General features: G+C 36.8%; 1 protein-coding gene across 4 annotated transcripts in view; it reads left to right on the top strand.

Annotated features, from left to right (window-relative positions):
- SLC4A7 (solute carrier family 4 member 7) overlaps window positions 1-12,071 on the top strand; it is a 93,992-nt gene extending 81,921 nt beyond the window's left edge. For 2 of the 4 annotated variants that reach the window (XM_082479987.1, XM_082479985.1), the window contains 9 exons: window positions 348-461; window positions 904-1,065; window positions 1,324-1,575; window positions 3,430-3,498; window positions 5,008-5,181; window positions 5,529-5,660; window positions 6,399-6,496; window positions 8,484-8,591; window positions 11,718-12,071. In XM_082479987.1, the coding sequence (XP_082336113.1) occupies window positions 348-461; window positions 904-1,065; window positions 1,324-1,575; window positions 3,430-3,498; window positions 5,008-5,181; window positions 5,529-5,660; window positions 6,399-6,496; window positions 8,484-8,591; window positions 11,718-11,799 (1,191 nt within the window). In that variant the 3' untranslated portion in view covers window positions 11,800-12,071. The remainder of the gene's footprint in view (window positions 1-347; window positions 462-903; window positions 1,066-1,323; window positions 1,576-3,429; window positions 3,499-5,007; window positions 5,182-5,528; window positions 5,661-6,398; window positions 6,497-8,483; window positions 8,592-11,717) is intronic. The other 2 variants (XM_082479986.1, XM_082479988.1) reach the window with 1 other exon arrangement.
- Window positions 12,072-12,758: the final 687 nt, after the last annotated feature.

Below are 12,758 nucleotides of genomic sequence, written 5' to 3'. Positions count from 1 at the left end.
GTGATGTTACTGAATTAGGCTACAAGAGACAAGCTGTGATGACCCAGCCTTCTGGTAGGATTGAGAGGATGGGAAGATGAGGAAGGTGTTATTTTAAGTAATTTGCTTCTTGCAGTAGATAACTTTTAAATGGGATAATAAGATGAACAGTTGTACAGAATGCTTACCTTCTGCAACTTCATGATATGCTGGCAGACAGCTTAAATTTTAAAATAAAAAGAGAAAATTATATGTTCAGTGATATAATATAATGTAAATAGACTTCACTATTCATAGGGGAGAAAATTGTTTTTCTGTACATGCAAGTTATGATGAAAAAGGAGTTAATACAGGTCTTTTCTTTATAGGTACGTTCTACCATCAGTGACTTTGCAGTGTTTCTGACCATAGTAATCATGGTTTTGATTGACTATCTTGTAGGAGTACCTTCTCCTAAGCTTCATGTTCCAGAGAAGTTTGAAGTAAGAAATAAAACCTTTTAAAAAACTTTACTTTTTAAATACTTGCAGTTTCATAGACAGCAGCACAACGGAATTGTGTAGAAACAGAAATTTATCTTTTTAACTTACAATGTAGTTGATAAAGTAACCTCTCTCTTCTGTCTTGGATGTATCTCTCATCTGACGGAAGAGGCTATGCCTTATATTCTAATATCACTGGAAAGGGAGTAATCTTTTGTGCAGATGTGCACAAATGAAGGAATGGAATGGATGTGTGTTAATTTTTTCCGTATAAATGTCACATTCACATGTAACACCTAAATCAGTCTTTTGGTCAAAGCCATAGGAAAAAATCTAAACGCATATTTGAGTCTGTTGATCTCTTCATTGCAGCTGTTTCTAGCAATAAAATCTGCATTTTATTTTAGTCCTTTAATTCTTTTATTGATGTTTGGTTTTTCAGCCCACCCGAAAAGACCGAGGATGGTTCATAGATCCTCTTGGAAGCAATCCTTGGTGGACGCTTTTGATAGCTGCTGTTCCTGCTTTACTCTGTACCATTCTTATTTTCATGGATCAACAAATAACAGCTGTTATTATAAACAGGAAAGAGCATAAGCTGAAGGTAAAAGTCATTTTCACACAACTCTAATGTTGTGTAAGCGAAGTTTATTTAAATCGAATTCATTCCACAAGTCCATGAAATGTTACCAACAGCTACTAAATAAATGTTTGTATTGACTAATAAAGAACAAATATAATCTTGTGGACACTCGCAAAGTATCTGACTTCTGTAGTTATTGGTTATTTACCAGCTAAGTTGTAAATATGGCATCAGATAAATAGAAAGTTTATCAAATGATTTGTTTGCTTAATCTTACAGAAAGGCTGTGGTTATCATCTTGATCTACTCATGGTTGGTGTTATGTTGGGGATATGTTCTATCATGGGCTTACCGTGGTTTGTTGCTGCAACTGTCCTGTCTATAAGTCATGTTAACAGCCTGAAAGTTGAATCTGAATGCTCAGCACCAGGAGAGCAACCAAAGTTTTTGGGAATCCGTGAGCAGCGAGTGACAGGATTGATGATTTTTGTCCTGATGGGGCTGTCGGTGTTCATGACCTCTGTGTTAAAGGTAAAAGACAGTTTTTCTGAAATATTTGTATTTTCTTTGTGCTTTCAATTTTGATATTGTGATTTAGCATTTCATAATGTTAGGAAGTTTTATTATGTTAAGTAAAAATATGCCTTGACTCATTCTCAAATTGTGTTTTTAACAGGTGTTAGTTGATTAGAAATGATGGGGGGAGATGTAAGAAAATGAAATCTGAGCAAGCTAGAAATGTAGTGAGTAGTGAAGAAAGCAACCTTTGTCTGTTACATGATTTTCTTGCCAGCTATGTTTTAGTTTCACGAGTCCACGTTACCTGAAATAGTTCCATAGTTTTTAATGTGGGTGCATAAATGGAGAGAGAAAAGGAGTTGGGATAAAGATCTAAAGTTACCTAAGTGAAAGTAATATAATATAGCAGAATAAACAGAAATATCTGGTTTTAAAAAGCATATGGCATATATCTTTTTAAAAAGATATGGCATAAATTGCATAATTGCTGACACTTTTAAAGAACTTTGTAAAAGTCTGTTTGAACACAGATCACAAGTCATTCCACAAAAAGGTAGCTTCCAATGCCTGTTTAAGTTTAGATAATAATAAAGCTATGAAGGCACAGCTCCATATTATACATTTTTAATAGTTAACCCTTTGTGTGTGTTAAAGAATGTAAAGGTCTGAAAACAATAAGGCAGTAGCAGGTACTAAAAATGAGTATTCAGATTTTATAATCTATGGTTTAAAAGCTACCAAGAGCTTAGCTGTATAATCAGGTGATCAGAATCAAAAGCAGAAATATTGAAATAGACTTATTGTTGCTCAAAAGCAAAAGATAAAGGTGCTGATTGCTGAAGCCAGATGCTTCCCCATGTTTTAATTGCTGATTCTTAGAAACTAATACTTTTATTTTTTTATGGAACCAAGGATAATAAGAATAAGAATTATTACTACTTGCTTTTTATTAGATGTTTTTCTTTTTCAATGTGAATGGCTGTTGTTCAAAAGAAGGAAGTAGAACAAAGCCTTGCATCTGTAGGTTGCTGCGCTTTTGTTCTGTGTATGGATTTGTGCTGATTTAATGCGGTAGAAGTTAACATAAATGAAGTACTAGCATGTCAAATTATAGAGCTTACAGTGAAGACACTAGCTTTTATATATACACACGCATATATGTATATGCAATAATGAATCCCTACGGCATAGTTTCATTCCACACTATTTAAGTTTCACTGAAGGCTTTTGTTCAGGCTTGATAGCAGCAGTTTTTAAGATTTCTGATCGTGTCTTGGCTGTCCTTTACTCAGAAGTTTCATGAATTCAGGAGCAAAGAAAGCTTCACTTGCTTTGTGTAGCCTGCAGAGTGTAGACAACTTCATTACCTTAGTAAGCTTTAAATTGATCTTATTGGAGCAAAAATTAGCCCTGAATAATTAGTAGATTTTCATAGCTCAGTAAGTATGGTGGGTTTTTTGTTTCATATGCTCCAGAAATGCAAGACTAGTGATCAAAAAGTAAAACTTCATATGGCAATTTCATGAAGTTAATAGTCTCAATACAGTTCCTATCAAATAGCAACGTAAAGTACCATACTTAGCATTAATAGAAATCTTGGTTGCAACACAGAAAAGTGAATAAGTGGGCAGTCAAGATGGAACTACTTTTTAAATCATGGTGATAGTCTTGTTAGCTCTAGATTTTTTTGCTGCTCAATGATGCCTATATTTTCTCTGTAAATAAAAACCCTCAGCTTTTACAGATTTCACTTAAATTAAATATAAAGTAAAAAATAACTTGGTCCATGTCTTTCACTAATGTGGACTGCTGTGTTATGCCGTGTTGATTCCACAAGTAACTGTGTGGGTGTTTTTTCCTCCCCAGTTTATTCCAATGCCAGTTTTGTATGGTGTCTTTCTTTACATGGGAGTATCTTCATTAAAAGGCATTCAGGTAAAGTCTGATTTTAATGAGCAATTTGCTTTTCGCAGAATGGTAGGGATTGGAAGGGACCTTCAGAGATCATCTAGTCCAACCCCCCTGCCAAAGCAGGTTCACCTAGAGCAGGTTGGACAGGAATGCATCCCGGTGGGTTTTGAGTATCTCCAGAGAAGGAGACTCCGCAATTGCTCTGGGCAGCGTGTTCCAGTGCTCTGCCACCCTCAAAGTAAAGAAGTTTTTTCCTCATGTTGAGATGGTATTTCCTGTGTTCTGATTTGTGCATGTTGCTCCTTGTCCTGTTGCTGGGCACCACTGAAAAGAGTCTGCCCCCATCCTCTTGACACCCACCTGTTAGATATTTATACGCATTGATAAGATCCCCTCTCAGTCTTTTATTCTCCAGACCCAGGTGTCTCAGCCTTTTCTCATAAGAGAGGTGCTCCAGTCCCTTGATCATCTTTGTAGCCCTCTGCTGGACTGTCTCCAGTAGTTCCTTGTCTTTCTTGAACTGGGGGGCCCAGAGCTAGACACAGTACTCCAGATGTGGCCTCACCAGGGCAGAGAAGAGGGGGAAGATGACCCCCCTCAACCTGCTGGCCGTGTTCTTTTTAATGCACCCCAGGATACCATTGGCCACCTTAGCCACAAGAGTACATTGCTGGCTCGTGGTCAACCAGGACTCCCAGGTCCCTCTCTGCAGAGCTGCTTTCCAGCAGATCAGCCCCTAACCTGTACTGCTGCGTGGAGTTATTCCTCCCCAGGTGCAGGACCCTACACTTGCCCTTATTGAACTTCATTAGGTTCCTCTCTGCCCAGCTCTCTAGCCTGTCCAGGTCTCACTGAATGGCAGCACAGCCTTCTGGTGTGTCAGCCACCCCAACCCCCACCCCCAGTTTTGTGTCATCAGCAAACTTGCTGAGGGTACACTCTATCTCCTCATCCAGGTCATTCATGAATATGTTGAGCAAGACCAGACCCAGTAGTGACCCCCGGGGAACACTGCTAGTTACAGGCTTCCAACTAGACTCTGCGCTGCTGATCACAACCCTCTGAGCTCTGCCATTCAGCCAGTTCTCAATCCACCTCACTGTCCACTCATCTAACCCACACTTGTTTGTTTAACCCTAAATGAGGAGGAAACTGTAACACATCATGTGAGCAACAATAAAGTTAGCTCATATTGTCTGAATAGTTTGTAGGGTAATTTCCTGAGTGTCATGTTCAGATAGTTGTTCTTACCATGTTGTGCCTTCACTTCTCAGTTCTTTTGCAGTTATTTTTTCAGTAGTGTAGCTGATCAACAAATTTTCTGAAATACTCTGAAATTTTGTAGTAGTAATGAGAGGTGGGGAGGAGAGAACCCAACAAAACAAAGCTGCTCCCAGCCCCACCCCCTTGAGTGTTCAGTGTAGTATTTTATTTGCGAATAACTTATGTTTCTGGAGTCCCGTGAAAATGTTCATTTCCTTTCGGAGGGGAAGAAACTAATGAACTGAAGGATGATTTTATTTTTCAATGCAGTTTTTTGACCGTATAAAACTGTTTGGAATGCCTGCCAAACATCAACCCGACCTGATTTATCTACGTTATGTGCCACTCTGGAAGGTCCACATCTTTACAGTTGTTCAGCTCACTTGTCTAGTTCTGTTGTGGGTGATTAAAGCCTCTGCAGCTGCTGTTGTTTTCCCTATGATGGTAAGTTTTCTGTTTTACAAGTTAATAAATTTCCAAGAGTATGTGCATTATCCGGGATCTCTTCAGAACATATTTGGTGTCTTAAGAAAGAAGGGAGTGGAGAAAAAAACAAAAGAAGCTGTAGTACTTCACTTCTGAAACACAAGGAATTTTTTCATTTCCTGAAAGTAAGCAATTCAGTTGTGAATAGCTATTGAAAGTGTAAATTACTTAACTCTGTGGTAAGATAAAACTATTACTACAAAAAGGGGCTTCAGTTAAAGATTCTGAATGTACTGAAAGTGTGCGTGCATTTTTCTTCATTTAAATAGTTTAATATAAATGATTTCATTTATGGTTCCCTTAAGGTTCTAGCATTAGTGTTCATTCGCAAGCTCATGGATTTATGTTTCACCAAAAGAGAGCTTAGCTGGCTTGATGATCTTATGCCAGAAAGTAAAAAGAAGAAAGAAGATGACAAAAAGAAAAAAGAGAAAGCAGTAAGTGTGAAAACAATCAAACTAAGCATGTTGTAAATTAGTAGAAAATACTCAATGAGACTGAAAAGAATTTTTCGTGGCCTGAGCATATGACCTTAGATACCAAATGTATATTTTGAAATTCTTTATTAATAAAAGATTTAATGCTAGAGGAACTATTACTGGCAATTAAGTTAAGGAAAAATCACTGTTTCAGTGTGTTATGAACCATGACTCTTCTTTGTGATTAAAATTAGCAAGCAAAGTGAAAGAAGATGTTTTTATCATGAAATGTTGTATTCTTTGTCTTTCATCAGGTTAGAAGGAGCGAAATGGGAGAGGGAGAGATAAGCAGTGGAATAGGGATCTTAACCCTACTTCGGTTCACCACAAAACTGTTCATAATACTGGGGAAATTTTGCTTGTGTGTGTTTGCAGAGCTGTAGTTAAAACAAATTGCTAATTACCAACAGTAATGTAAGACAGTGCGTTAACTTCTCTGTAAAAGTCTTACCTAACTGTATACCAGCTAGCAGAATTCCTTACAAAACTTGTAATGCTCTCCTTCCCCACTCCTTCATCCCCCTTACCCAGATAAAACACTTCTAAGAAAAAAGGTTTTAAACTGTATTTCTAGCATTCAACTCCAGTACCTACAGAGAAATGCTCCTTACCCCTATGGAAATTAACTGTCAGCATGAGATACTTCTTTATGTGTTGCATGAGTAATTTTATAAACTTTTTACTGGGAATTTACAGGAAGCAGAGAGAATGCTTCAGACAGGGGACAATGAAAGCGTACACCTTGCATATGGAGAAGCAAACTTGGATTTTCCTGTAAAAACCCTAAAATACAGGTATAATAAAATGTTGGTCTTCTAAGAGTTTTTGTATCACATGCTGTACTTGGCTTTATATTAAATTGATTGTGTGAGTTGACTTAATTTTTTTCCCAAGCTTCTAGCTCAGCCATGATTAGGAAGTATGAAGATATATCTCATGGTGCTATAGTAGCATTTTTATGTTGCATTTTTCTTTAAAACTGCATCTTAATTATAAATTTACATGACCATCTTGAACAGATCAGATGACTCAATTTCGACCAGCTGTACTCAAGTTGAAGAAGCTTCCTTGGTCAGTTTTTGTGGAATATTTGTGTGTAACTGTGCATGAAATACTGAGTATTAAGTAACTAATAACATCAGTTGAGCCATGTGTTTACCAGCCACTTGGATTTTTCAGAAAAAGTCTAAGTATGCAGTTCTTTGATGGTTTATTTAAGTGAGGGCTAAAGTCTATAATATCTGTGATATATAAAAAAAAAAACTTTTACAGGCAGCCATTTTTACTTTAAAAGGTCTGAAAGCGAATGTGAGGACAGGGGTACCAGTTCTCTTCCTGAAACAAGTGCTGGAATTTCACTGATGGAAATTTCCGTCGGCACTGAAAGGTGTTTAGTCTCAGTATGTATATCCCGTACTGGCAATGTATTCAGCTTAGTTGTCAGGTATTAGAATCATAGAATGGTTTGGGTTGGAAGGGACCTTAAATATATCATCTAGTTCCAACTCCCCTGCCATGGGCAGGGACACCTCCCACTAGACCAGGTTTCTCAAAGCCGCGTCCAACCTGGCCTTGAACACGCCCAGGCATGGGGCCACCACAACTTCTCTGGGCAATTTGTTCCAGTTCTTCACCACCCTCATAGTGAAAAATTTCTACACCCAGAAGATGTGACAGATAAATAGCTTACCAGCTTTTTTGCTTCTCTGATACTAAGGGTTCCTAAGTTAAAAGTTAGCTTTCCTATGGATCTAGGGTAGTGTCTAGTGTCAGGTCTACCCTGATGTGAGTTGGCAACAGGCAGATTTTTGGATTAGACAGATATTCCTGTTGAGTGCTATTGTCTACTCTAAGTGCAGGCTTAATCAGATTTTAGCAATTCAAATGAAAATGCTAAATGCTAAAACTTTTTAAAAAAACATTTAAGTTGCTAATTGCTCTCACAGTAGAACTATGATTTCATCAACTGTGTGCATGTGTGTTTACTGTATATTTCACAGTCTTGTATCTTGTGGGGATTCCTGATGAAAAATGGCGTTGAAAAATTTCTATGCAATTTGAAGAACTCTCACAGATACTCTGGGATAGGTTCTGAAGCTTAAGTATGGAACAGAACAGAAAACATCTACAGACAACACCAAAGTCTGCTGTACATATCAATGTGTGGAGGGCAAAGGGGGAAATAGGTTTTGATTACTGTCTGTGAGGGTGAACTTACCTTCTGTAGGACTTGGGGGGATGGTGGCAGAAAAAACTTGAACAATCTCTAATAAGGCTCTGCAGGAAAAAAATAACTTGAAACCTGTCTAGATTATTGGGACTTCTAGATTTTTTACTAGTTTTAAATTTCAACGGAGTTATCCATTTTCAAAATTTATTTAACGTCTGGTCTTTTGCCCTTGATTATTTCCTGGAAACAACGTAAAATAATTCTGATTTATGAAAGGCTTAGCAGAACAGTGTGATTAATTTCATTATTTCTGAGCATGCAAAATAATTTCCTGAAGTTACAGGTAATCTAGAAATGAGATATCTCTCAAATAATCTCAATGTCTTAGTGCTGTCTATGTGAAAAGATGTTTTAAGATGCTGTGTGATTAAGGTATTGCTAATTAGTTAAATTTTCAAATTTTTGTTGAAATATGTTTCTAAGAGATTAACTTAACTTGTGGCTGTGTAAATATTGAAAGAAGGCACAACTGATGTAAATGATGAGTGACAGTAAGTATAATGTTGTTGCAAGGTATTGAATACTAACCAGAAAGTATGTTTGTTCTTTAGCCTTGATCCCTCAGTTGTAAACATATCAGACGAAATGGCCAAAACTGCACAGTGGAAGGCTCTTGCCATGAGTACTGAGAATGCCAAAGTAACCAGAGCTAACCTGAGGTAGCTATTATTACTCACGCATTTGCTAACTATCGACTTGTGTTTAGCAGCTAATAGCTATACTTGTATTCCTTGAAATGCATCTGAAAAAAGAAGAGCATATGTGGTTTGTTAAAAATCTGCATTGACTTTCTACTTTTGAGGAACTTGAATTTGAACTTAATATTTTGCTCTTTACTCTGAAGTTAAACAATTTCTATGAGGAAGTCAAATATTTTGCTAAGTGTATTATTACAATTTTAAAGTACCTCTTTATTTGCTTAATACAATTGTATGCTGCTCTGATGGGCTTAGGGTTTCTAAAAGCTTTACTAGAATGTTTATGAGCATGGAAATTGTTTGATCCTGAACACTACAAGTACCAGTAGGAATAAAAGGTAAGTCCAGCACTTTCATTGTTGCTTTGTGCTGCCCTAGGGTCTGCCCCCTGTTTTTGTGGGTGGGTTGGTTGGTTTTTCCCCAGCTCATTGTTAATCTCTAAAAATTAAACCTGACTCAAATATTAAATTCACTGGGTATGAAATACACTTGAATGAAGTACTGAGCAGATTAGGAGTCCTCGGTGCTATGAACGTTTCCTATAAGCTGAAATGCATCTTCTGTGATGGCCAGGAGTCTTTTTCTCAGTGAGCTCCCCATCAAACAAGAAAAATCTGTATACAGTGAATCATTGTGCTATTCCATCCTAGTTTCTTCCCTGTCTGGCTGAATCTAATACTCAAATAGAATATTCCCAACTTCCTGAAAGTCGTGTAATTTGTAGGGACTGGTATCTGTGTACTCTTCCATCACAGTGCAACTATTGTTTAGTAGTTTTTATGTAGGAAAGAGGGGAGAATTGTCCTGGTTGACTTGGAAAACTAAGCTTTTGCAGTCCTGCTGTCTGTACCTGCATCTTCTTTTGGTTGGTCCTTTTCAGCTGATCTGTCAAAGGAAGGCAGGCTTCAGAGATGTGAATTTGTCAAGTTTTGTGGACAATTACATCTAAGTGGAAGAGTTTGTGGTGAGGGGGTATTCATACATAATTGTCCAAGCTATAGGGTACTGTTTAGCTTCCATCATGGAAACAACATTAGTGGCTGGCCACTTGGCACTTCTATACTATCTGTTCGTTCAACATGTGCATGGCTCCAAACTAGGCATGGAAATACGCTTTGTTTTGCCCAGACAGTAGGTCAACCAAGGGTGAAGGAGGAGACAAGGAGAGAACTTGGAGGTATTGTAATAGGAAAAGCTGAAGAGACTCACTTGTGTAGGCATCATTTTCAGTGAATCTTCGGCCTGTATTGTTTAAACACTTTAAAATATTTAAATAAATGTTTTAAACATTTTTAAAACACTTTTAAAAACTTGAGTAGCACAGAAGCTAGACTGCCAGGAAGATAGATAACAGAGCAGGTGTGTCAGTATGCCCTCGTATTTTAATTGTTTAATTCTTTTCATGCTCAATTCTGAGAAACCTGGTACAGAATTTGTGGATGCTTCTGGTATGTTATCTGATAGTCATTGGGTGAATAAGGCTTGAAGAGATACAAACCCGCATTTCTCTTTCCAGAAGAACTAAAATTTTTAGATTTGGTTTTCAAGCAGTTAGAAATTGGTACAACTCCATCTTGTGCTTTCCTGTTTCCGGAGTAGGTTAAGTTAGTATAGAATAATGTGTAGTGCTAGTGAAATAGGCTTCTGACCGGTTTGCAGTGTTTTTTGATCTACTTAGGTCATATTCAGTATTCCATCTATTTTTTTATATTTTGCTGGAAGACATTTCCCTTTGATTCCATAACATGCCCCACTTGAGATTAGTATGCTAAAAATTGCATCTTGAACGGGAACTTGCTAAAACTGCAAACTGAAAATAAAAAACACTGGTGCTGGTAACTAGCTCTTTCAAGAGGTAATCTGATAGTAGCATGAACCTGGAAGATGTTAGAAGGCAGGACTTCCTCGAGTCTTAATTAATTGGTTGCTGTTTTGAGGTATCTGCTATCCTTTTTTTGTATAGTGGGTGCTGGAGAGATTTAGAGGTGTCACCACTGCTCAGTCAAAAATAATTCCCAGTGAATTTTTGACCTCAGTTCTGTTAAGGTTTTTCTGTGTAACAGTCTTCATCTGATAGCATGGACAGATGCTGTGGTAAAAATGATTCTGTAGGCACTGGTATTTTCAGATTTACAGGTTTCAAATAGGATACAGTTTGAAGCAACCAATGTCTTTAGGAATTCCAGATGACGTGTTGTATGGGTTGGCATTATTTCTTAAAAATCTTACCTTTTTTTAAAAATTATTTTTTTAATTTGTTTCTTTCCTGAACTGATCCAGATTGCTTTTCCTTTCTACCTCCTCCACCTGTCATTCTATAGACTCTTCAAAGTCCAGGCATGTTTATATTTTCTAAGGAATCCCAGAATGTTTCTCGACTTGAATTTCTAATACTTTTTTTTCCCCCTTAAAGAGCAACTCCACAGATATGTTGTCTTTTCTAAAATGCATGCCTAGGCTGTTCCAGTTTCTCGTCTACTGTCTTGCAACTACCTCAGGATGTTCCTTTCTGTCAGCGGCTGTGTCCCTAAGAGTGTCAGTTGTTCAGGTGCCAGCCAGTCAGCTGTCTTTCCGGTCTTCCGCTTGAATGGACGCTTATGCAGACTTTTAACTGTCCTCCACTGATGTTAAAAGTGTGGTTCCCCATTTTGTGAAAACTGAACTGTTTTCACAGTCTTGTATTGTGAACAAAATAGTTGCCCTGCCCAATAATGAAGGAGTATTAATAATATTGCTTGTTAAGTATTTTTGAGTATTTTTAACTAGACATTTTTGTGGAGTTTGGTTTTGTTTGGTTTTTTGGGGTTTTTTTGTTTGTTTGTTTTTTTTCAAAAGATCTATAGAATCAATAAAAGCAGTGGGACTGGAAATGGTATTTATAGATGAGATCTTGGTAATTTCTCTTTTTAAGCTTGTACTGTTCCTGTGAATAGTATGTAACAATTACTAGAATGTGATAGAAACGCATCATTATAAAAGTATCTTTACATAAATAATTTGTGTTCATTGTTAAGTATAAAATGTTTGAAAGTTAACATTTATTAAAGTGAACTAAACCTTAACATTTTACTCTTTGCTTTCAAACAGCCCTGAAAAACCAGAAAGTGTGAAAATAAATGTGGAAGATTCACCTGTTGTGAAATACGTGGATGCTGAAACATCTTTATAGAACTGAACCAAGGGGAATTGCCTATATTTGTGTGTGTGTATGTATCACTGCAGGATATTATACCATTGAAGTGTGATTTCCAATTTAAGGAGCAACATGTATTTAATTCTGCCATTGTTTAGGGCACTGTAGATATGCTTGCATAATGAGAAGATTTTCCTACAAATAAGATGAATGGTAATCACACTTCAGCTATTTATTTTATTGGAAATTTTATTTTCGTTTTTAAATAGGAAGATTGTAATGAATGCATATTATTTTCAATAATCAATATGTGCATAAAAGTTAAATCAGCGTTTGCTGACAATTACTGGTCCACATTGCTTAAAATTTTGCAATACCTCTGTTTATAATGTGCGCTACAGAAGTTTGTTTTTCATGCAGGCAGTTACTGCTTGTTTTTGCAGGGTATACTTTTTTTTTGTGATTTCATAGAACAAATATTAATGTGCTGTTGACAAGAACTACTGTGTTTTATGTCTCCACTACATGCTAGTGTTTCCTGGATTCTGTCTCTCCTATTTTATGGAAGTGGCCTAGAGCCCAAAGTCAGGTGGTTATTTCATCTTTAAAATACATATAAATACCCTGTTCTGCTACTTTTTAATTCACTCTTGATTTTTCATTGTTATCCAGTAGCAGTATGAGTACAGTAATTGTAGTTACAGACCCAAGTCAGTATTTGTCATTCTGGACACGCCGTGTTTACACAATATAAATTGGATTTGCAGACAGCAATTTGTTCTATAGGAAGTTACACATACTTACCAGACTAGTACTTTTGAATTCTTTTGTTCCTGTTTTTACTTACATTTTCCCATCAACTTTCAGAGTCTGCTTTACTCAGCTTTAAGACTGAAACTTTAGAGTATCTCATGTCCTCATCAAATATATTTCCTGCTTAATTAATTTTTAAATTCACTGTGTATTTGATTAAATTAGCTGTAGTTTAACTCTGT

Source organism: Vanellus vanellus (genome assembly GCF_965231255.1).
Source record: "Vanellus vanellus genome assembly, chromosome: 2".
Taxonomy (NCBI): Eukaryota; Metazoa; Chordata; class Aves; order Charadriiformes; family Charadriidae; genus Vanellus; species Vanellus vanellus.
The sequence above is the reverse complement of the archived record's forward strand: the minus strand, read 5'-3'. Positions and strand labels throughout refer to the sequence as shown.